At 39.1% G+C, this 25,208-nt stretch overlaps 1 protein-coding gene across 1 annotated transcript; it reads left to right on the top strand.

Moving 5' to 3' along the window:
• The first annotated feature begins 205 nt into the window (after positions 1–205).
• LOC307124660 (NLR family CARD domain-containing protein 3-like) lies at positions 206–24,951 on the top strand. Its single transcript, XM_079814034.1, has 8 exons — positions 206–1,989; positions 5,011–5,184; positions 18,603–18,776; positions 19,399–19,572; positions 19,675–19,848; positions 21,562–21,735; positions 23,505–23,663; positions 23,907–24,951. The coding sequence occupies exons 1-8, from the start codon at positions 218–220 to the stop codon at positions 23,911–23,913; spliced, it is 2,808 nt and encodes a 935-aa protein (XP_079670160.1). The 5' UTR covers positions 206–217; the 3' UTR covers positions 23,914–24,951.
• The last annotated feature ends 257 nt before the right edge of the window (positions 24,952–25,208 follow it).

Raw genomic sequence — 25,208 nt, 5'->3', positions numbered from 1 at the left:
GATCTGAGGCATCGGGGCTGTATTACTTTCAACAGTAATTTAATTACAATATGTGAAATGAATTTTGATCAGATCATGCTGATGTGAAAGCTTTGTAATGTTTCTTTTAAAAAAAAATGTATGTTTTTGCTTTCCCTCATGTTTTATTTACTTACACCAATCTTTTATAACAGAGGATTTGATTCTGAAAAAAATATTGGGAACTCTCAAAACCAACATGGAGAAGAAAGCAAAGCATATTTTTGAATGCAAGAAAGAAAATGAAGTTCATCTGAAAGATGTTTACACAGAACTGTTCATCACAGAGGGAGATATGAAAGGTGTCAATCCTCAACATGAGATTCTGAAGATTGATGATGCTTTCAAGAACAAGCCAACACAGGACAAACCAATCAAATGCAATGATATATTTACATTATTAAGGAAAAACAATGAAGAAAAGATTGTGCTGACCAAGGGAGTCGCTGGCATCGGAAAAACGGTCTCTGTGCACAAGTTCCTCCTGGACTGGGCAGAAGGAAAAGCCAATAAGGAAATAGACTGTGTGTTCCTGCTTCCATTCCGAGAGATTAACAGCATTAAAGACAGAGAGTTCAATCTCCACGAGTTTCTGCTGAAATTTTATCCTGAATTGAAGGACCTTGAAAAGTCGAAGTTATATAAGGAATGTAAACTTGCGTTTATATTTGATGGACTTGACGAGAGTCGCCTGTGTTTGAATTTTCAAAGAGGAACATTGAACAATGTTGAGGAAAGATCACCTGTAGACGTGCTGTTCACAAGTCTGGTCAAAGGGAAGCTGCTTCCATCAGCTCTCGTCTGGGTGACCTCACGACCAGCAGCAGCCAATCAGATCCCTCCTCAGTATGTGGGTTTGTTCACAGAGGTTCGAGGATTCACTGACCAACAGAAGGAGGAGTACTTCAGAAAAAGATTCTCAGATGAGACTGTGGCCTCCAGAGTCATCTCACACATTAAGACGTCTCGTAGTCTCTACATCATGTGCCACATTCCCGTGTTCTGCTGGATCACGGCCATAGTACTTCAGAATATTCTCATCAAGAACAATACAGAGAACATCAGAACAACTCTCACTGAAATGTACATCCACTTCCTGCTGATACAGATGGACGTGAAGAACCAGAAGTACGATGAACAAGAAGAAATAGAATGTGCAAAGAACTTGCATTCAAACAGAGAAATGATTTTGAAGTTAGCCAAGCTAGCGTTTGAACAGCTGAAGAAGGAAAACATTGTGTTCTATGAGAAAGATCTGAAAGCATGTGGTATTGATGTGAGTGCAGACTTTGAATCCACAGGAATGATCGCTGAGATCTTTAAGAAGGAAGATGGACTTCATGCGAAAAAGGTCTTCTGCTTTGTGCATCTGAGTGTTCAAGAGTTCCTCGCAGCAGTGCATGTGTTCCTCTGCTACCTGAACAAGGACATGCAGCAGCTAAAGTTTTTCTTTGAATATTCACAAACGACAGCCATACAAACGCTTAAGTTCTTCTTTAGAAATGTAGATTTTCATGACTTAGCAAAGAGGGCCACTGACAAAGCAATGCAGAGTCAGAGAGGACATCTGGACCTGTTCCTGCGGTTTCTGATGGGAATTTCACTGGAATCCAGCCAAAAGCTGCTCCAATGCCTGATCACACACACTAAAGACACCAGTGGGAGCATCAGAAAAATAAGTGCATACATTAAACAATTACAAAATAACCTCATCTCAGATGAAGCTTCAGTCAACCTATTCTACTGCTTACTTGAGCTCAAGGATCATTCATTATACGAGGAAATACAGAGATGCCTCAGTTCAGATGCACATCCAGGAAGAGAACTCTCATCTTCAATGTGTTCAGTGCTGATCTACGTACTGATGATGTCAGAGAAGGTGCTGGACGAGTTCAACCCAAAGAGGTTCACGTCATCACAAGCAGGCTACTCAAGACTCGTTCCAGCTGTGAGATGCTGCAGAAAAGCCATGTGAGTTATTTCACTGATCGCTGTTTAATGAAAACTTTTATTCTACATCACTAAACAACTGAATGTCAACATGCTGTGTGAAATATCTGGCTGTTCTGATCAGTGTTGGGCACGTTACTTTAAAAAAGTAATTAGTTATAGTTACTAGTTACTCCTTACAAATAGTAACTGAATTAGTAACTTACATCATCTAATTACCAGGGAAAGTAACTACTGTTACTTTCCCCCCGCCAAATGTTCAAATATGTCAAATAACTTGGATGCCCCCAATATTAGATGTTAAATGAATGAATTGGACACTAAATAGAATAAATTACAATTATAAATCATTGTACATTAATGTACACTATTGTAATGTTGCTGTGGGACAATGTGAGAGACACCTATCAAATTCAATACATTATTGTAAATATTATCAGTAGGCTTACTATAGTGTAAATATAAGGGATGCACCGAATATTCGGCCACTGAAAATTTTCGGCCGAAAATGGCCCAAAAGGGCATTTTCGGTTTTCGGCCGAAAGACTTTTATCACCGAAACAATATGGCCGAAATGTTGTAATGACTCAAACAGAAACCGCGACCTGCACGTTCTTGTCTGAAGCAACATGTCTGCGGTGTGGACGTGTTTCAGTATATCTGAGAAACACCCACGTCTGCTCCATGCACAAGCACAGCGAGAGCTCATGTTCTCGATGAGAAGAGGAACAGACTTCACAGTGAAACCGAACGGTTTCCCAATGCAATCTTTAACAGTGGGCATGTTTTAAGCGCCGAACACAATCCGAGTTCCCACACCAACATCGATCAACATGTATCACGAAATTCAAACGATAAATGCCGTTTTGACACTCTTTAATGTGGCATCACTGATCACATCACAGTTCAAGCCGCGGCGCGCGCGCGCGTGAACGCGATCATCTGTGAGCGCAATCGATCATCTCTTCCTTAATAATAAACATGAATGAACATTGAGGACACAACTTATAGTCACGTAGCATATGTGGTGTAATCGCTCGGTCAGTGTTTCAACGGCGGAAAGACCTCAATATAACTGAGGCTAAACTAAACAGTGATGTAAGTTAGCATCACATTTACCTCAGGCAGTCATTCAGTGTCCACAGCTGTTAAGTTCACTTGAGAAATCAACTCTTTCACTAAATATATGACCTATATTAACCGTTATATTCATTATATTCTACTTAACCTGTTAATGATATCTTGATTATTTCATGTATGTTTAAATAAACCTGTCATGAAAATGACAGACACAAATGATCATATTTCAACAACGAATTGGATAAAAAAATATTTTATAATTAGATTTAGAAGTTATTGCAAATACTGCCTTATGTGAAGTTAACATGTTTGCGTACAATGTTATTTTAGTGTTGATTATTAGACCTAAAAATAAATAGCAACTGAATTTAGGCTAAAAGTTTGGGCTCTGTTGTTAACCTTTAATATTAATGTGCAAGTAAGGGCTCCATATATAGTTTACAGCAATATCTTCAATAAACATTTAGTTATAATATAATTTATTTAAGGACAGATACTTTTTTTCAGTAAACCAATAAAAATAAATAAAAAGCCATTTTGTAAAACTGCTGTACCGAACCCGTACCGAACCGTCAGTTTTATTTGTCGCTACACCCCTATTCTACAGTTAACATATGGGCTATGGCAGTCTTTGTTTTGATACACTAATATGTTGAAGGCCTAGAGAGAAAATAGTTGTATCTTTAAGCAGTTGCACTTGTCCTGAATGCACTTTCTTGTAGTAGTCCTACAGAGAACATTTTTTAAATGCACTAGACCTAAATGCACTTTGTTTTTATGAGAGAACATTTAATTTTAAAACCTTTCTGTAGGCCTGTACATTATTATTTAATGTACACGATTGGGGTCAAGTTAAACATTTTAGTTTGAATTTTATTTTATACTGTGCATTGTTGCAATGTGCTAAATAAATATTGGCATAATTTGTAATTGATTTATTCTTTGAAACTTTAATATTAATTTATGCAATTGCAATGCCTTGATTTTAGTAAAGTTAGTACACAGACATAGTCATAAATGCAATGGTACTAATAATTGGCATAATTTCTTTCTGTGTTTCGGTTTTCGGTTTTCGGCCTTTGTTTCCTCTTTTTCGGTTTTCGGTTTCGGCCAAGAATTTTTATTTCGGTGCATCCCTAGTAAATATTGTGTAAATATTATCAGTACTATACTACTCCTTTGGTAGTGGAGCTAACGTTATCACCTGGGTTTTTAGCCACTAATTTTGTGGCCGCATGATGATGTGAGGCTTCATTAGATGAGAATTACTTGCCACCGACGTGGAGAGACTCTTTCTTCCTGGGCATAAGTTGCACGTTACATAAACATTCTTATCTTTCACCTCAACGAGGGAAAAGTAGCGCTTATACTTCCAGTTTGCGAAAGCTACTTTTGAAGTCGTTGGACTTACCATTGCTGACTGTGCATATGCTTGTGCGTCATAGGTGTGTGTGTGTGTGTGTGTGTGTGTGTGTGTGTGTGTGTGTGTGTGTGTGTGTGTGTGTGTGTGTGAACCATAGACCGTAAAAAAATAGGTGTGAACTCAACCTATCAACCTCAACCTTGTCACCCACCCACCAATCATCATCAGTGATGGATACCACCCCACCCACCACCCAACACGCATGGCTGGTGTGCGCGCACACTCACACGCACACACACACACGCACACACACACAGACACACACACACACACACACACACACACACACACACACACACACACGAGTTGCAGGTCCGACTGACAGAGAGCCTGTTCGGATGAAAGCCGCTTCAGTGAGCTCAATTATAGTAACGCTGCATTTTTTTTCTCAGTAACGCTAACGGCGTTGTAACGGGAGAAACAGTCATTAATTTAATAACGCTGTTATTTCCATCACTGGTCCTGATTATGCAGGGTATCTTGTCCAGCAAAACACTGAACATTAGAAAATAATCTGGGTAAATGTTCTGTTTTTGCAGATTTGTCAGCTGTGGTCTTGATGAAACATGCTGTGCCATTGTGTCTTCAGCTCTCAAATCATCAAACTCCCACCTGAGAGAGCTGGACCTGAGTAGCAATCACCTGCAGGATTCAGGAGTGAAGCTACTCTCTGATGGACTGAAGAGTTTGCACTGTCAACTGAACATACTGAGGTTTGACATTCACTCATTTACTATGTTCACATATGTGTACAAATAGCTCTTTCATAACTGACTAGCAGATATTTCCCCCTGTCTATATTGGAGTATGAACACAAAGGAAGATGTTTGGAAGAATTTTTGTAACCAATCAGATCTTGGCCCCCATTGACTATCCTATGATTTGTTTTAGTATGGTAGTCAATGGGGGCAGAGATCTGCTTGGTTACAAACATTCTTCCAAATATCTTCCTTAGTGTACAACAGAACAAATACATGTATACAGGTTTGGAACAACTTGAGGGTGAGGAAATGATGACAGAATTTTTATTTTTTGTTGAACTATCCCTTAAGTTTCTTATGAACAGTTTGTTTCAATGAACATTTTTCATGTCATAATAACACTTTAAACCATGTTTCGTTTCCTTTTTCTTTTGATTACTACAGTAGCTTTATTTTCATTTCATCAATCAAATCCTCTGCACACTGTGTTATTTAATATATCCTGGTTCTAGCTTAATTTTAGTAGGATAGATTCAGTGTTTTGATAACTTGAGAACTGTTGTGACTGGATCATTGAGTCAGTGAGTTGAACTGTATCACTTGCATTTATGTATGATTTGCTGCAGTGTTGAGCACAAATGCACAGATGAGTTATAAACTTAACTCTCAGGAGTTGACCCTGAGGCTTTTTTTGGGCTTTGGATATGTTTTGACATGCCCTGACCTTTGAGCTTATTTAAGTTCCGCATAACATTTTAATGGCTAAAGTCTGATTACAATCAAGCGTAGCATCAGTTCGAACCCCCCGAACCCCCCTTCCTATGGGCATGGTAGGTGTGTTGGGCATTGGCTGCGGCTGGATGCAACCGATCGGCTAGAGTAGCCGTGTGCAGGCGGGGAGCAGCTGCAAACGGAGATGTGAAGTCGGACACTTTCTGCTTCCCATAGTGATGCTTGCACTGTGTTTGCATACTTTATCACAGCTGAAGTGAAATAAATGCAACATTTGTCAAACACACAGAGGTTTCAGAGGCATTTTCGTTCAATACTTTATGAACTGCTTAATACAGCATCTGTTTGAACAACAACAAAGTTCAACATATAAGCCTACACTATCAATGAAGTGGGGTCTACGTTTTTATCATTTTTATTTTGATAAACATGACGATATAACATTGCGACTAAATGAAAAGTGGTTTTACCGTTATAAATAAACTAATTTGTGAGCATTAGGCAAGGCAAGTTTATTTATATAGCACATTTCATACACAATGGCAATTCAAAGTGCTTTACATAGAAAATGTATTAAAATATTGATAGAATAATCAAAAGCATAAGAAATAAAAATACCATGTATAAGAAAGAAAATAACAATACTAAATTTGGGGCTCCCCTGTCTGAACAGAAGAGTCAGAGACTTTCGGTTTGTGAGACACACTAGTAGCAACCAGGCTTTCTAGTGACCTCCTGCCCTTCCAAGGACCTGGTGTTCCACACTCACGTCTGAGTGTGTTCCGTCTCACTTCCCAACTCTCACAACTCTCCCAAACAGACAGCACTAACCAAAAATGAATAAAATTGTAATGAAAAATAAAAAACAAGGTTAAATTAAAACAGTAACTAACCCTAACTCTCCTTGCTTTGAGTGAACCCTTGGTATTTCTAACTGACTTGATCCTGATGATCTGAGTGATCTGTTGGGTTTGTATTCTATCAGCATATCTGAAATGTATTTAGGTCCTAGGCCATTGAGTGATTTATAAACAAGTAACAGTACTTTAAAATCAATCCTAAATGTAACTGGAAGGCAGTGTAAAGACCTGAGGACTGGTGTGATATGGTCATATTTTCTGGTTCTGCTCAGAATCCTGTCAGCAGTGTTCTGTTTGAACAATGAGGTGGAGATGATGAGATGGTGGTCCAGTGGGTTAAACCACTGAACTGATATGCAGAAGGTTGCTGGTTCAATCCCAGTGGTCACCACCAGTGTGTCCTGAAGCAAGGCACTTTACTCCACGTTGCTCCAGGGAGATTGTCCCTGTAATAAGTGGGTAGTGGGTAATAAGTGTCCCTGTAGTAAGTCGCTTTGGATAAAAGCGTCTGCCAAATGCATAAATGTAAATGTAAGTGTATGAGCTTCAGCTGTCTAATGGTCTTTTTGGGAAGGCCGGTGAGAAAACCATTAAGTCAAGTCAAGTCAAGTCAACTGTATTTATATAGCGCTTTTAACAATACAAATTGTTTCAAAGCAGCTTTACAGTGTTAAACAGGAAAATAATGCAGCATAATTTTATTCAGCCATCTAGGCATTCTGGAGAAAACGGTTATGTCATCAGTTCATTTCAATTATCATACAGTGACAGTGTGGGCTTTAGATCAGTAGTTTAGTTTATATGGTTAATTTAGTTTAATAATTAGATTTATTTGGATATTTAGTTGAAAAATTTAGAAAAATGTAGTGTCCCCAACTGAGCAGGCCAAGCCAGAGGCAACAGTGGCAACAGTGGCAAGGAAACCAAAACCCCATCAGGTGACCTAATGGAGAAAAATAAACCTTGGGAGAAACCAGGCTCATTCGGGGTGCCAGTTCTCCTCTGGCCAATTAACAAACAGCGTATGATTATTATTCTGGAAACTTTACAGGTCAGAGGTCATAATAGATCGGAATATTCGAAGGATTGGAGGCAACACGCCAGAGACGGGTTTATTGAGGCTGATGTGTTGATTAAATAATTATTAAAGTGCAATATTCGAAAGATCGGAGGCAACACGCTGGAGACGGGTTTATAGAGAATGACATATCGATTTAAGTATTATTAAATTGTAATATTCGAACAATCGGAGTCATCACGCCGGAGACGGGTTTATTGAGGATGCCGTGTCGATGATGCAATTTCAGGGGAGTCTAATTGACACGGTCTCTCAGACACTTCAGGGTCATGCGTTGGTCTTCTCTGGGCGCAGGTCCACCATCTGATCTGGATACGGCCCGGATCCGGCTGACTGCAGTAAACCTTGGGATAAAACAGAGAGACTATCATTGGCGTAGATGCCATTCTTCTGATGATGTAACGAGTACATCAGGTGTTATGGGAAGTGTTCCCGGTTCCGGCTGACCTAGTTAATGCAGCCTAACAATCATTTAATTTAAAAAGTTTTTTATGTGTATGCCACAGTAAAGAGATGTGTTTTTAGTCTAGATTTAAACTGACAGAGTGTGTCTGCTTCCCGTACAATGTTAGGAAGACTGTTCCAGAGTTTAGGTGCTAAATAGGAAAAGGATCGACCACCTGCAGTTGATTTGGATATTCTCGGTATTATCAACTGGCCAGAATTTTGAGAATGCAGTAGACGTGATGGAGTATAATATGTTAAGAGCTCGCTCAAGTAATGCTCTACTGGGTGGTTGCCCTGCTCGCCTAATAAATAAACTCCAGCTGGTCCAAAACGCAGCAGCTCCAGTTCTTACTAGAACCGGGAAGTATGACCATATTAGCTGGTTCTGTCAACACTGCACTGGCTCCCTATTAAACATTGCATACATTTTAAAATCTTGCTTATTACTTACAAAGCACTAAATGGTTTAGCTCCCCAATACTTGAGCGAGCTCTTAACACATTATTCTCCATCACGTCTACTGCGCTCTCTAAACTCTGGCCAGTTGATCATACAGAGAATATCCAAATCAACTGCAGGCGGTCGATCCTTTTCCCATTTAGCACCTAAACTCTGGAACAGTCTTCCTAGCATTGTTCGGGAAGCAGACACACTCTGTCAGGTTAAATCTAGACTAAAAACTAGTGGTGGGCATAGATTAAATTTTTTAATCTAGATTAATCTAGATTAATTCCAAAATTAATCTAGATTAATCTAGATTAAAATGGCTCATTTGAATTCTGCCGAAGGCATTCAGAATATATGTGCTCGTAAGTTATCGTTTGTCTTTTTGTAGTTTGTAATAAATAACTTCTGTCCCTTTAAGACCTGACGCACGCATGGATCCCACTGTTCCTGTGAGCTGGTTACAACTGTGTTTACATAAAAACTCACCAAGATGAGCATTGAGACTTTTGAGTGTATTTGACCATTAATAAGATGGAAAAAGGAGCTAATTTTTGCACTTGTATGTCAGAGGCGAAATCTGCGGGAATTAGTAGAATTAACGTTATGTGCAACCCAGTGTGAAATTCAGACCGGTCACATCAATACTAACAAAAGTCCAGCAGAACACCCGTTCGCCATATTCAGAGGATTAACCGGACTGAATGAGAGGAGGCGGGTGTATGTCAACTCGGTGTCAGTCGGAGAGGAGAGGAGAGCTCAGCTGATATCGATAATGTAGAAAATGAGTATTGTATCGTTTCAGATATTTCAGTATCGATACATAGGCAGGCAGGCAAGTTTATTTGTATAGCACATTTCATACACAGTGGCAATTCAAAGTGCTTTACACAGAAATGAAATAAAAATATTCGTAAGATAATTAAAAGTTTTAATGGGAATGAAAATAAATAAAAAAAAGAAAATATTGAAAGATAAAAATAAAGAGTATAATTAAAAATAAAAATAAAAACAGGGTTAAATTTAAGCATATAAATTAAAATGCAAGCAGTTCGGACAAAGCACGTACAGTGGCACAGTGCTCATTCAGCAACTGCACAGCTGCACAGATGTGTGTCGAGTCTGGATCTGAAAGTGGCTACTGTTGGAGCACATCTGATCTGTTCAGGAAGCTGGTTCAGCTACGGCTGGCATAATAGCTAAAAGCAGACTCTCCTTGCTTTGAGTGAACCCTTGGTATTTCTAATTGACTTGATCCTGATGATCTGAGTGATCTGTTGGGTTTGTATTTAATCAGCATATCTGCAATGTATTGAGGTCCTAGGTCATTGAATGATTTATATACAAGTAATAGCACTTTAAAATCGATCCTAAATGTAATTGGAAGCCAGTGTAAAGACCTGAGGACTGGTGTGATATGATCATATTTTTTGGTTCTGCTAAGAATCCTGGCAGCAGCGTTCTGTATGAGCTGCAGCTGTCTAATGGTCTTTTTGGGAAGGCCGGTGAGGAGACCATTACAATAGTCCACCCTACTGGTAATAAAAGCATGAACGAGTTTCTCTAAGTCTTGCCTGGAAACAAAGCATCTAATTCTTGATATATTTTTGAGATGATAGTAAGCTGATTTAGTTATTGCTTTGACATGACTATTGAAACTCAGGTCTGACTCCAAAATCACACCAAGATTCCTGACTTGATTTTTTGATTTCAGACCTTTAGCCTCAAGATATGTGTTCACCTTGAGAATTTCATCTTTGTTTCCAAATCTAGTAATTTCAGTTTTGTCTTTGTTTAACTGAAGAAAGTTTAGGCACATCCAACTGTTAACTTCATCAATGCATTTACAGAGAGAGTCAATGGGGCTGTAGTCATTAGGTGATAGGGCTAAGTAGATCTGGGTGTCGTCAGCATAGCTGTGGTAAGCCATTTTGTTATTTTTCATTATTTGGCTGAGTGGCAGCATATACAGGTTGAATAGGAGTGGTGCAAGAATTGACCCTTGTGGGACTCCGCATGTCATGGATGTCCACTCATACTTATGGTCACCTATACTCACATAATAGCCTCTCCCTTCTAAGTATGACCTGAACCATTTGAGGACCATTCCAGAAAGCCCAACCCAATTTTCTAGCGTGTCAAGAAGTATGTTGTAGTCAACAGTGTCGAATGCAGCACTGAGGTCGAGTAGTACCAAAATTGATGTTTTGCCTGTATCTGTATTGAGGCGAATATCATTTATTATCTTAATGAGGGCCGTCTCTGTGCTGTGATGCGGTCGGAAACCAGATTGAAAATTGTCAAAGTATCCGTTTGAGCTTAAGAATTTGCTCAGCTGACTGAAAACAACTTTTTCAATGATCTTGCCTATGAAGGAGAGATTTGAGATTGGTCTGTAGTTGCTCAATATGGAGTTATCCAGATTTCTCTTTTTCAGGAGAGGCTTAACTACTGCGGTTTTTAGGGAGTTTGGAAAAGTCCCAGAAAGAAGTGAGGCGTTTACCACTTCTAGGAGATCTGCTTCTAAACAGTTAAACACACTTTTGAAAAAAGAAGTGGGGAGTGTGTCAAGAGCGCAGGTTGATGTTTTAAGGTGCTGTACCGTTTCTTCTCAAATTTTACCATCAATTGCTTCGAAATCAGTCATAGTAACTTTCTGAGGTTGTGGTCTGATCTGATTCACCCCAGAGAAACTCAAGGATGTGCTGATCGCATTTCTGATATTATTGATTTTCTCTGAGAAGAAGAAAGCAAACTCACTACATTTGCTGTCTGAGAGCATTTCACTGGGAATGTGACTCAGAGGGTTTGTCAGTCTCTCTACAGTAGCAAAAAGAGTGCGCGTGTTGTTTATGTTTCTGTTTATAATATTTGAAAAGAAGGTCTGTCTAGCTTTGCCTAGTTCCACATTGAAAGCACAAAGACTGTCTTTATAGATCTTATAATGGACTACAAGTTTTGTCTTTCGCCACATGCGTTCCGATTTCCTGCATTGTCTTTTCATTAATTGCACTGCTGTTGAGTTTCTCCAAGGTGCTTTTTGTTTGCCACTCTTTTTCCTGGCTTTTACAGGAGCAATATCATCAATTACACCCTTAACTTTTGAGTTAAAAGAGTCAAGGAGAAAATCAGCAGAGTCTGCAGATATGCTTGGTGTTAGAGATATAGCCTTCATAAACAGCACACTAGTGTTCTCATTTAAGCATCTCTTTTTGACAATATCTAGTTTCAATGGCAGGAGAGATTGATATATCAAAGAAAATACAGAAATGATCAGACAGTGCCACATCCTTAATAACTATCGATTAAATATTTAGACCCTTACTGATAAGTAAATATAGAGTGTGTCCACGATCATGAGTGGGTCCGTGTACATGTCGTGTCAAATCAAAAGTGTTAAGAACAGTCATGAGGTCTTTTGTTGTACTGGATTCAGCATTGTCAATGTGAATCTTAAAATCCCCAGCAATAGCAAAACAGTCATACTCAGATGAGATTGCTGATAACAGCTCTGTAAAGTCATCAATAAAGGCCGGAGAATATTTCGGAGGCCTATAAATAATGATAATCAGGATGCGTGGTGCACCTTTTAGCACAATGCCCAGATATTCTAGAGACAAATAGTCACCAAATGATACTTGCTTACATTGATAGACATCTTTAAATAGAGCGGCGACCCCCCCACCCCTTCTGACTGGTCTGCAGACACTCATAAAAGTAAAGTTAGGAGGGGCTGTTTCATTGAGGACTGTTGCACTGCAGCTGTCTTCTAGCCACGTTTCATTTAGAAGCAAAAAATCTAGGTTGTTTGTGGATATTAAGTCGTTGACTAGAAATGATTTGTTTTTAAGTGAACGGATGTTTAAAAGTGCTAATTTAACAGTATTAATTTTTATTTTTCCCCCCACAGTAATCTTAGTTTGACAAGTAACAGGCAGCAGATTAGATGGGTTTGCCATGCGGCCTGAGAAAGCCTTGGACTTTCTATCACGTAACCGAACAGAAATAGAGAAAGATAAAGGCACACTGGGCTCACGCTTGTTTTGTAAACATTTGATAAGGTTGCTGTTGACGTTGCGAGGACCCAGAACACGTCAGTGAGAGCTGGTATCAGTTGTTTTTGGTGCAGATGGAGGAGGGTGTGTGCCCTGGCGTTGTGACCGAAGAAATCTCACAGGAGGAGGGGCAGAGCGAGCTGGGCCCACAGTCTTTGGTGGTTGTGGGGCTCGACGCTTTTTGGTTGATATCTGGGGGCTCGCAGCGATCAAGTATGATTGTCTGTTTCCAGTATAAACATAATCCATTTTTTTTCTGTGAAGCTCAGAGGCGGGGATGCTGTAGAGCGGAATAACATGTCTGGTGAGGGGGGCTGTTTCTCTGGTGTTACCGGAAACTGCAATATGTTATCGTCCTGTTCAAGGAGTGATATAGACATTTCTTCCCAGCCTATTGCTTATACCACATATAAGTTGTAAAAGTTCACCAGTCTCACCCCTGATGGTCCCCATTTTTACCAGTGCCTCCACAGTCCGGGCTGAGATGTTACTGTTTAGTTGCTCGATCTTTGTCACTTGGAGCAGTTCTAATCCGTCACAGTGCGTCTGTGGTGAGCTCTGAGGGCGGGGCTCAGCTGGGAGTGTGTCCATGAGAAGTGGTTGTTGTGGCTGCGTAGTGTTATCATTGTCCTTGTGGGGTGTATCAACCGCATGTCCATTCAGATGCTGAAATGAAGTCCTGTGATCGTACTTTACTGGTGTGTGTGTGCCATCCAGGTTGAGTGGGTTAGCATACACAGCTGAAGGATGATGAAGGGAAAAATAAATATTGTCCTTAAGCACTCTTGCACCGAGTTTGTTTGGGTGGAGGCCATTTGATGTAAACAGTTGTCTCTGACTCCAGAAGAGATTAAAATTGCAGATAAAGTTCACTCCCTTCATGTTGCAGGTTTTTTGCAGCCATGTATTTAGCCCAAGTAGCCGTGAGAACCTATTTGTTCCTCTTGCTGGAAGTGGTCCACTGATGAACGGCTGAACTTTCAGTTTTCTAAGTGTTTCAAAAAGTTAATTGAAATCCCTCTTTAGGAGTTCTGACTCCTCTCTCTAAGTATCGTTTTTTCCCACATGAATGATGAGTCGATTTGCAGTCTTGTGTTTCATCAGAATGTTCTTAAGTTCCCTGTTTACATCAGAGACTGTTGCTTGTGGAAGGCAGCATGTAGTTGTATCCCTGCTGCTAATGTTTCTGATTGTTGAGTCGCCCACTATCAGAGTCCTGGGCTCGGCTGCGCTCTGAGCTGAGGGCCGCTGTCTGCTCGACCTTGAGTGCCTTTTAGCATTAGTGTTAGCTGCGGGCTGATTCAATCTGTGTTCGGTCACATTTATCACTTTGGGGATTCCTCACCCACATTCCTTAGCACTTCAAATCTGTTTTCAAGATGTATACTTGGTTGTAGAAAACTAGTGTTTGCAATCCTTGTGTCTGGGGTAGAGCATGCTACTGCGGCAATATGTGATGCTCGTGACAATCTGATGTCTCGAGTGCATTTGGGTCTTGCTTCCTGTTTGTGCCATCGATTAGTGTGTTGATAAGTTACTTGTTTCTCTACCTGTTGAGTAGCACTACATTTATGGGACTCACCGGCAGTGTGCAGAGGGCGATCATGATGAAGCTCTGCTGTGTGATTCGTCTGGTTGGATGGTTCCGCAAATAACTTTGTTTCAAGAACTGCAATCCTTTGTAAAAGTCTGTGGCAGTTTGTGCAGCAAGTAGATTCTAGAAGAGGCATTTTCTTATCCTTTTGAATGTAGGCAGCTGTGTTTTCCCTTCTCCGGAATGTAAGCTGAAGGCAGTGGGAGGCTGGTCGGTTGAAATATTCCGCTTTTTGTTTAAGAATTCAGTCACCAGAGTTTCTAATTTTATCATTGGAGTCAAGCTTTGTCGTTTGAGCACTGTGCTGATTTGCTGAAGTTGTAAAATATAGAAGTGATAGAGCAAAGCGCGGAGCAGTGGGCAAGAGCGTCCGAACAGTAGCAAAGCAGGAAGTAGCAAAATATGGAAAAATAGGAACATAGTGAAATATGGATATTTTTGACAACACTAGTAAGCATACACACAGGTTTCGAAGACTCGTTCTCTCATCCCCTACAGTGCAATTCGGCTTGGTATACATCCGCGCTAAAATATCAAGGTGAAAGTCATCATAGCCTGCGTAGTATAGGCCCAGCTCCCAACCCAACTTTGAGAATAGATTAACGGCAATATTTTTTTTATCGCCCGATAAGAGTCTCACGTTAACGCAGCACGTTAACGCAGCACGTTAACGCCGATAACGGCCCACCACTACTAAAAACACATCTCTTTACTATGGCATACACATAAAACACTTTTTCAATGAAATGATTGTTAGGCTGCATTAACTAGGTCAGCCAGAACCGGGAACACTTCCCATAACACTTGATGTACTCGTGACATCATCAGAAGAATGGCATCTACGCTAATGATAGTCTCTCTGTTTATCCCGAGGTTTACTGCAGTCAGCCGGATCTGGGCCGTATAAAGATCAGATGGTGGACCTGCGCCCAGACAAGACCAACACATGACCAACACATGACCAACACATGACCAACACATGACCAACACATGACCAACACATGACCAACACATGACCCTGAAGTGTCTGAGAGACCGTGATTAGACTCCCCCTGAAACTGCCTCATCGACACGGCATCCTCAATAAACCCGCCTCTGGTGTGCGGTCTCCGATCTTTCAAATATTCCGATCTATTATGACCTCTGACCTGTAAAGTTGTCAGAATATTAGAATATTTTTCTCCATTCTGCTCCTGATGGGGTTTTGGTTTCCTTGCCACTGTTGCCTCTGACTTGGCTTGCTCACTTTGGGACACTACATTTTCAACTAAATATCCAAATAAATCCAATTAAGTAAACTAAATTAACCATATAAACTAAATTACTGATCTCCCACATTGTCACTGTATGATAATTGAAATGAGCTGATGACATCACCGTTTTCTCCGGAGCGGCTGTACGGCCGAATCAAATTCTGTTGCATTATTTTCCTGTTTAACACTGTAAAGCTGCTTTGAAACAATCTGCATTGTAAAAGCGCTATATAAATAAAGTTGACTTGACTTGTACTTCAAAAGGGAGGGGTGAGCAGTGGACGGGTGTAATTCACAACCTCACCTCTAGATGCCACTAAAACTTACACACTGCACCTTTAATAACAAACAATTAGATACAAAATAAATGTAATTGTGTATAATTTAAATTTAAGTAAACATGTAAGCTTTAATTCCAAAAGATTATATTTCACATCTACATTTACTTAAATTTAGTGCCACTCATTTTTTAAAGCCTCACTGAATTGCCACATTATTCAATGTGGTGATGTAATTTCCTCTGAAACAGGAAGAGCGTGTCTACTAGATTCTCCCTTCTGACTTGATATTGATCTGTTACAGTAAAACAGTGATGATCATAATCATGCTAATGTGCTGTAAAGAGCTCGTCATCTCTTCTTCTCATCAGGGCTGTTTCTAATGCAGAGGCTGTCTAATCGCTTGTGTTGTTTGATCCTCATATCACTTTAAAATACAGCATTTTGTGTAAAATTCAAATGGGTTAGATATGTTTTGTGGTCTGTGCCGACTCGTTCATATGATACACTTTATGATATGATGATATATGATATGACACACTGTGCTATCTCTGTCTCTGACTCGTGTCACTGATGTGAAGCCACACTTTAGTCTCTCTAATGGAAAGCATATTTACTGTCTGAATTGTTCATTGTCCTCTATATAATGAACTATATATGCCTTTCACTGTATAGGAAATAGTAAATGAGTGAACGAGTGACCGATTTCAGATGCAGTCTCAGCGTCTGTTATCATTTACGAGGCGGGAAGCTTCAGATTCTAGTGCAGGATGATGTCATGAACATCTTTCATTCGTATTGGCGGTAGAGAGATTGTGTTAAAATTAGGGATGTGCGATATTGGATTTTTGCCGATATCCGATATGCCGATATTTTTCAACTCATTTTGGCCATTGCTGATATACGTCTATTTTTTCCCTTTGTTTGGAAACAACACTATTTTGAGCAAAAACCTTTTTTTTGATTGTGGTTTCAGATTTCTGAGGTCTCCTTATTAAAAGCATACTTGTTAAAGATAAATACATGTTAATAAAGTTCTTATAATAAGAGTATATTAAAAGCTCTGAAAATAACAATAATAAAGTCAGTGATCTTTCACCCCAGACAGATGCAGGTGTACCTAAATATTGTATTTTTGGATGTGACGTTTGTGCACAGGAAGTGGGGGTGGCATGACTTCAGCTGATGCCGTCTTTAGCTTCAGCTTCAAATAAAATATTCTGCAATTATTTTAGAGCTCCTTGAATCATTTTTCATCATCCATTTCATAAAAATCTTATTACAGATGAATAAAAAGTATTTTTTCTTCCCAACGCCATCCAAAACGCAGAATCATTGACAACATTCAAAAGTCAACTAAAAACTCTTCCGTGAGCACTTAACCTCATAAAAAAACATTCCTTTCCTCTTTCTCCTCCTTTTTTCCCTCCCTACTCTAGCCTGTGTTACACTGAGCAATGTACACGGTCTCAGTATTTCAGGCACTTGTTGCGCTTACTCGACTCTTCATAACCAATCGCTTCGTGTATTCCCAAGTTGTAAGTCGCTTTGGATAAAAGCGTCTGCTAAATGCATAAATGTAAAAGTAATGTATTTAATTCACAAGTGTCATGCTTGAGATTTATGACATCATTACTGCTATATTTATTCAGAATAAGAAGTAACTTCAATTTATTTGTGTATTCTACTTTTCATTTTATTATTGTAACAACAGTGCTAAACCCCACTACACGATTATATATATGTAGTGGGGTTTAGCGCTGTTGTTACAATAATTCTAGAGGCGGGCACTAGGACCTGGAGGAGCATCTGCTGTTGTGGAGGCTGCAGAAGGAGAGTGGGGAGACGCGTTTGGGCTAGTTTTGGGCTAGTTTTGGGCTAGTTTTGGGCTTGTTTTGGGCTAGTTTTGGGCTTGTTTTGGACTAGTTTTGGGCTTGTTTTGGGCTAGTTTTGGGCTAGTTTTGGGCTTGTTTTGGACTAGTTTTGGGCTTGTTTGGACTTGTTTTGGGCTTGTTTTGGGCTAGTTTTGGGCTTGTTTTAGGCTAGTTTTGTTATGAAAACCTGGCAACCCTGCGTTGACGGACACGTCCTTCTGTACTGCATTAACAAATTCAAGGCAGCATTTAAAAAATGTATTTGCTTGTTTTGACTTCAAGAATGAGCGTGCTGACATGATCTTATCACTATAGCAGTTATTATAGTTATTGCAGGCGCATATCAACACGTTAACATATCGCCAAGGCATATAGGCATAATTCTTTCATATCGGCCAATGCAGATTTTTATATTTTAAGCATTTATCGTCCGATTCTGATGTCGTGCCGATAATATTGTGCATCCCTAGTAAACATGTGTGAGAACAACAGACCTGAACACATTTGCCCAGTGAGCGAACCATAGGGTGATGTTGACAAGAACGAACCAGTCTTCAAGTTCCTGTTTAACACTGTGAAGCTGCTTTGAAACAATCTGCATTGTTAAAAGCGCTATATAAATAAAGTTGACTTGACTGAAGTTAATTGGTAAAATAGAACTTTATGACACTGCTGAGATGAAAAATACTGTTGTAGAGAATTAATAATATGGCTTTCAAATGATGGATTGATGAATGACTGTCTGAAAAATCCTTTAAAAGCTCAGTTTGATCATCACAGATCTGAGCTATTGTCTTTTCTCTTTCTGTCTTCAGTCTAAGAGGATGCAGTATTACAGAGAAACAGTGTCTCATCCTGACTTCAGCTCTGAGATCAAACCCATCACACCTGAGAGAGCTGGACCTGAGTGAGAATACACTAGGAGACTCTGGAGTGAGAAACCTCAGTGATCTACTGATGAACCCACAATCACAGCTGGAGAAACTACAGTCAGTATCATTATACTGTACAGTTACAGTGAGATTACAGTTCACTGTTTAGTTCAAGACAACTGGACACAAGTCTCATCATTTACACTGAAGCATTGCATCTGCTGGTCTTTGTCATTGGTCACAATTAAAATTAGGCGTCTTGAGTAAATCATTTAATTTAAAGTATTTGAAACAATGAACTGATTGTTTAAATATTTTTCTGCAGAAATATCATGAGATTTGAATCTGCTGCTACAACAAACAAAAGAGACAAAAAATAAATAGTTTAAAAGTTTAAAAAAGGAAGAGAAGAAACATCAGTTTCCAGCACGAGAGACACGATTACAAGCAGATTATGGGAACTATAGACATATTTTTTCAACTTTATTTATATAGCACTTTTAACAATGCAGATTGTTTCAAAGCAGCTTCACAGTGTTTAACAGGAAAATAATGCAGCATAATTTTATTCAGCCGCTCTGGAGAAAACGGTGATGTCATCAGCTCATTTCAATTATCATACAGTGACAGTGTGGGCTTTAGATCAGGGATTTAGTTGAACATTTAGTGACCACTGTATGTCTTTAGCTCAGATCTGTGATGTTGATCTTAGTATTGTCTTTTCTCTTTCTGTCTTCAGTCTGAGTGGATGCAGTATTCCAGAGGAACAGTGTCTCATCCTGACTTCAGCTCTGAGATCAAACCCATCACACCTGAGAGAGCTGGAGATGAGCTGGAATATACTAGGAGACTCTGGAGTGAAGCCCTTATGTGCCGTACTGGAGGATTCTCACTGTAAACTGGAGAGATTGAGGTGAAGAACTCAATATCTCATCAATAGCCTGAGTTCACACTACATTTATGAAGATGCTATAACTTTACAGAATAAAGAGTTTTCTCTTTTCTCTCAATGTAGGTTAAGAGGCTGTGCTATGACAGATGAAGGTTGTTCTGCTGTGACTTCAGCTCTGAGATCAAACCCATCACACCTGAGAGAGCTGGAGCTGAGCGGGAATAAACTAGGAGACTCTGGAGTGAGAAACCTCAGTGATCTACTGATGAACCCACAATCACAGCTGGAGAAACTACAGTCAGTATCATTATACTGTACAGTTACAGTGAGATTACAGTTCACTGTTTAGTTCAAGACAACTGGACACAAGTCACATCATTTACACTGAAGCATTGCATCTGCTGGTCTTTGTCATTGGTCACAATTAAAATTAGGCGTCTTGAGTAAATAAATTAATTTAAAGTATTTGACACAATGAACTGATTAGTGGTGTTAGCGGTAGCAAGGCATCACTATTGTTATTCTTCATACTTATTATTCTTCTTCTGGACAAAATTTCAGCGCTACTCCTCCCACACCATTTGTCACAGACCCACGAATGAGGCGTCAAATCGACCGGCTTATTATCAATTTACTCAGCCAACCAATCACTATCTCTGGGTCATCGTGAAGCTATCAAGCCACGCCCTAGCAACCATTTAGAGCTCCGTAGCAACTGATCCCATAGACTTCCATTGAAAAACATCAAAGGGATGTCTTTGGATAGAAGTGTCATAGAAACACAAGGGTGGGTTTGTTTGACTCGGGGCATCAACAGCCAATGACAAATCACCTTCAACACTTCCTAGCCACGCCCTAGCAACCATTATCAAGCACCCTAGAGACCCAAATCCAAAGAGCTATATATTTTAATCCAAATGTCATAGAGGCATGGGGGTTGGTTTATATCATTCATACTAACAAGCAGCCATTGGAGTATCATCATTGTCAGCTGCCACGCCACTCCATAGCAACCAAACAGAGTACCCTAGCAACCGTTTAACAAGGCCTATATCTCTGCATTAGAACATCATAGAGACGTGGGGGTGGGTCTTTTGGCTCATGTTAGCAAACTGGACTTTCAACATACTACACATGATAGCAGTGAATAGCTACATGCTAATAGTGTAGCTTAGGGTTAGAACATGATAAAACAAGTCAAAATGTGCTAACATTATGCTAACAATATGCAAATCATATTAGCATTATGCTAATTGTGTTACCATTATGCTAATTGCATTAGCATTATGTTAGCAAAACAATGATAATCATGTTAGCAATTTGGTAAAAACATACTAGCAAAACATGCTAATCATGTTAACATAATGCTAGCAAACATGCTAATTGTGTTATTATAATGCTAGCAACATGTTAATTTTGTTAGCATTGTGCTAACAACATGCTAATAATGTTAACATTATACTAGCAAAACATGCTAATCATGTTAGCTAATCATGTTAACATCATGATAATCGTGTTAGTTAACCATGCTAACATCATGCTAATCGTGTTAGCTAATCATGTTAATGTCATGCTAATCATGTTAGCATAATGCTAACAAAATGGTAACCTTGTTAACATCATGCTAACAAAATGTTAATCGTGTTAGCATCATGCTAACATCATGCTAATCGTGTTAGCTTTATGCTACCAAAATGCTAACTGTGTTTTTTTGCCACTGCAAGCACCACTCACATTTTCTTCAGGAAATGTACATTCTAGTTGTTTACATATTGCTCTGCAGAAATATCATGATATTTGAATCTGCTGCTACAATAAACAAAAGAGACAAAAAATTAATAGTTTAAAAGTTTAAAAAAGAAAGAGAAGAAACATCAGTTTCCAGCACACAGAACTAGTGACACGATTACAAGCAGATTATGGGAACTATAGACTATGTGAGCACTGTATGTCTTTAATAAGATCATCATCACAGATCTGAGCTATTTTCTTTTCTCTTTCTGTCTTCAGTCTGTGGAGATGCAGAATTACAGAGGAACAGTGTCTCATCCTGACTTCAGCTCTGAGATCAAACCCATCACACCTGAGAGAGCTGGAGCTGGGCTGGAATAAACTAGGAGACTCTGGAGTGAAGCCCTTATGTGCCGTACTGGAGGATTCTCACTGTAAACTGGAGACATTGAGGTCAGTCACATTCACAGACAAGAATCAAAATGCTTAAAGGGTTAGTTCACCTATAAATGAAGATGAGCCCATGATTTACTCTCCCTCAGCTCATCCTAGGTGTGTGTGATATTCTTCTTTCAGATGAACACAATCAGAGTTATATTAAACAAGAGCTATAAAGGTCTAACCCTTTAAAATCACTTCAACTTTTAAAAATGTAACCAAAACGGATACATTTTGAGGCGGATACATTTTCTACCAAAAAAACGTGCGCATAAACTACGATGGAAATGCATAAAGTCCCGCTTGTTTACTTCGAACCGGAAGACGCTCCCACTTTTGCCGCAAGGCCTCATGGGACGCAGGAACCTGTGGATAACCTAGAAGAATGTGTGTAAATGTCATAGGTAACTGCAAGTCCCATTTGTTCACAGCGGTGTATTAGTTTATTTATCTAGCTCCCATGAACTATATGCATTATGCAATATACATTTTACAGTATGCGTTAATATTTGATCAATACATTTGTACCTTTCATTCATGTTAGTTCATAGTGCATTAACTAAGGTTAATAGATAAAACTAACAATGAACAATACTTATTAATGTTACAAATGGAATATTATTGTAAAGTGTTACCATTTCATATAAACCCAAACAGTCAGCTTTTTAGAACATTTGGCAATTATCTAATCAAAACAACAAAATATGAATTGAAATCCAATACGTTTCTGATGTGTTTATATTTCTGTCGGCTTTATACAGTTTGCTTTCTCACGTCACAAAGTCCACACACACTGCTGTTCTTTCCCTACTAATGCAGCATCTAGTCAACATATTAATGACTTTATAATGATTTGGAAACATGTACTGAAGTGATGAAGCAGGGTCTGAGCACTCGAGTACCCAGCGCTCGCAGGTCAGTTTAGGCCATAGTGTCACAGACCATATGGTGTGTGTGATCATGTCTTCATCAGTGAGCTTTATATGTGCTGTGCAGCACAAGCAGCTTCTGTCAGTCAATAACTTCAGTCAGGAATAATGTGTGAGGATAAGATGCTTTCGGCCACAGAGCAAACAGCAGCGGGAAAACTGCACACACAAGCATCAAACCAGACAGAGCTTAACTCATTATTATTCTTCACACATTTGCTCAAGAAATGATGTGTGTGATAAGAACAGTAACTGTAATAGCATTATAACATTTACAGAAATACAATATCAATAAGTTTACAGAATCTTCTCTCTCTGACTGAAGATTGGGCTCATGTTTCATTTTCTGTACTTGAATGATTTTAAACTGCTCTGTTGTCTTTAATTATATTTTAAACCTTTACCAATGTGGCATATTAACACATTAATATATGTTTAAAATACTTGTCTTATTTATAAATGGTCTGGTAAGAACTGTGACTGGCTGGTAGTTTTAATCTATCAGACACCTTTCCTGATATTCTGTCATATTTACCTTTGTGAGATGAAATTCTGCAGGTGTAAAAGCAGGAGCAGATGTGACACACACGTGACACACATTTCCCCAAACAGCCTCTTTATTCTGCAGATCTTTATTTTCTTGAGCAATGCTGTTATGAAGTGCAGATCAAGCTGTGAATGTTCCTGTCAGATTCGACATTGACACAGAATTCATGTGTTCATTCACGCTGGAAGTCTCTCATCACATGAGTTCATATTGAGCTGAACATGTCAGTGCCTCTGGTTTGATATCACACTCTGGGTGAAAGTTACAATCCTTTCTCTTTTCTCTTGTGTCTGTTTGTCTCTTTCTAGCCTATATGACTGTGGCATTACAGATGTTTCTCCTTTAACTCAGTCTTTGACAAACTCAAAAGCACTGCAGTTTATAAAAGAGCTTGATCTGAGTGACAATAAGATCAGAAACTCACAGAAGCTCAGAGACGTGATACGAGACTCAAACTGTGACCTGAGGTGAGGAAACATCACTTTACACCACTCACACTAACACACACATGGGATGTATTATATTTAAGACATAACTATTTAGAGACAATATGTACGCCAAATAATGTAATATCAGTAACTAATCTGATTACAGTAATTTAATGTTGGTTACAGTCTATTACACGTTGTACTCAAAGTAACTGAAATATTGATATAATGTGCAGCTTGTTCCACTGAGCACTGATTATGTTCTTCTACTTCCTCTTTCAGCCTATAGGAAGAGCTGGAGCAGGAGCACAGGTTATAATGGGCTAAAGCTCAGGAGGAACCTGGGACATCAACAGCACAAGCAAAGCCACCATCAGATTAAAGATCCTCAGGAGGTTCTCAATATAACACTGTAATACATGAATATGTGTGATGGTAATTTAGCTGAGATGCTGCTCTACAGCACTTCATAAATACACTGCCAAACCTACAGCTGTTATGAGCTCAAGCTGTTTATATACATGCAGTTTTTCAAATAGCACTGCTTTAACACATGTACAGTTCATCATACCAGCTCTTGTGTATTATCATTTATAATGAGTACTAATGCATACAGAAGGAAGAGATTCAGACGTTCAGATTTAATAATGCAGCATCAATAGAAACACACACACATGATGAGTAATGTTGACTGGTTATTGTTGATTTAAGAGCTGAAATAGAGGAGGAAGAGCCTGATCTGAGCTCAGATGAGCTGGATTAGCAGGAATGGGAGTCTTTAGTGTCCTACATCATACTAATGTTGGGATTAAACTCATCTATAATGAAGAAATGAAAATATTGATCATTTTAATTCTCAAATGTAGTAATTTAATATATATTAAATCATTAAATACATGTAGAGATTTAAATCAATCAAATGTATATTTCTTTATACTGCTGTTATTATCATTATTATTTTATTTTACATGAATCTGTTTTACATTTGTATTTCTTTATTTTATATAGAGAATATATATTTTTAAATGAGTATGAGGTTCTGTCTGTCTCATAATGCAGAAATATGTCTGTGCTCATCAGACACAAAGCTTTGACTGTCCTACAGTGAGAGATGATGAAGTTTCCCACACCAGCCCAGACTCAGATTCAGCTTTAGCAGTCACAGCATTCATGAACCATAATCCACCACATTCTAGCTGTCGCCAGTCTAGCTACTCCATTCAATCCTTTTTGTTCAGCGAGTATTTTCTCTTTAGCCATTGTATGTATTTCAAAATGTATTGGCATATTGTGTGAATATACAAATAAAATAATTTAGTTTGGTTTGAAAGGTTTATTCGTTCAGTAGATGCAACAGCAGATGCAGAGATTCTCCTGTGAAAGCTGTAGACCTGAAACAGAAAAAGCAGTTTCTCAAGCTCACCACTAGAGGTCAGCACAATATCGCAATATCATGTGAAGCATAAGCAATCAGTTTAGCCCAGGCCAAATCTCCAGCAAAACCAGTGCTGTCTGTGATTGCTTTTCCTGTGATCCATTACTCCGCTCTGTGCTCCACTAGATTCCCTAGATACGATTACAGTA

Source organism: Gobio gobio (genome assembly GCF_949357685.1).
Source record: "Gobio gobio genome assembly, chromosome: 4".
NCBI classification, from domain to species: domain Eukaryota; kingdom Metazoa; phylum Chordata; class Actinopteri; order Cypriniformes; family Gobionidae; genus Gobio; species Gobio gobio.
This window is presented reverse-complemented; position numbering and strand designations above follow the sequence as displayed.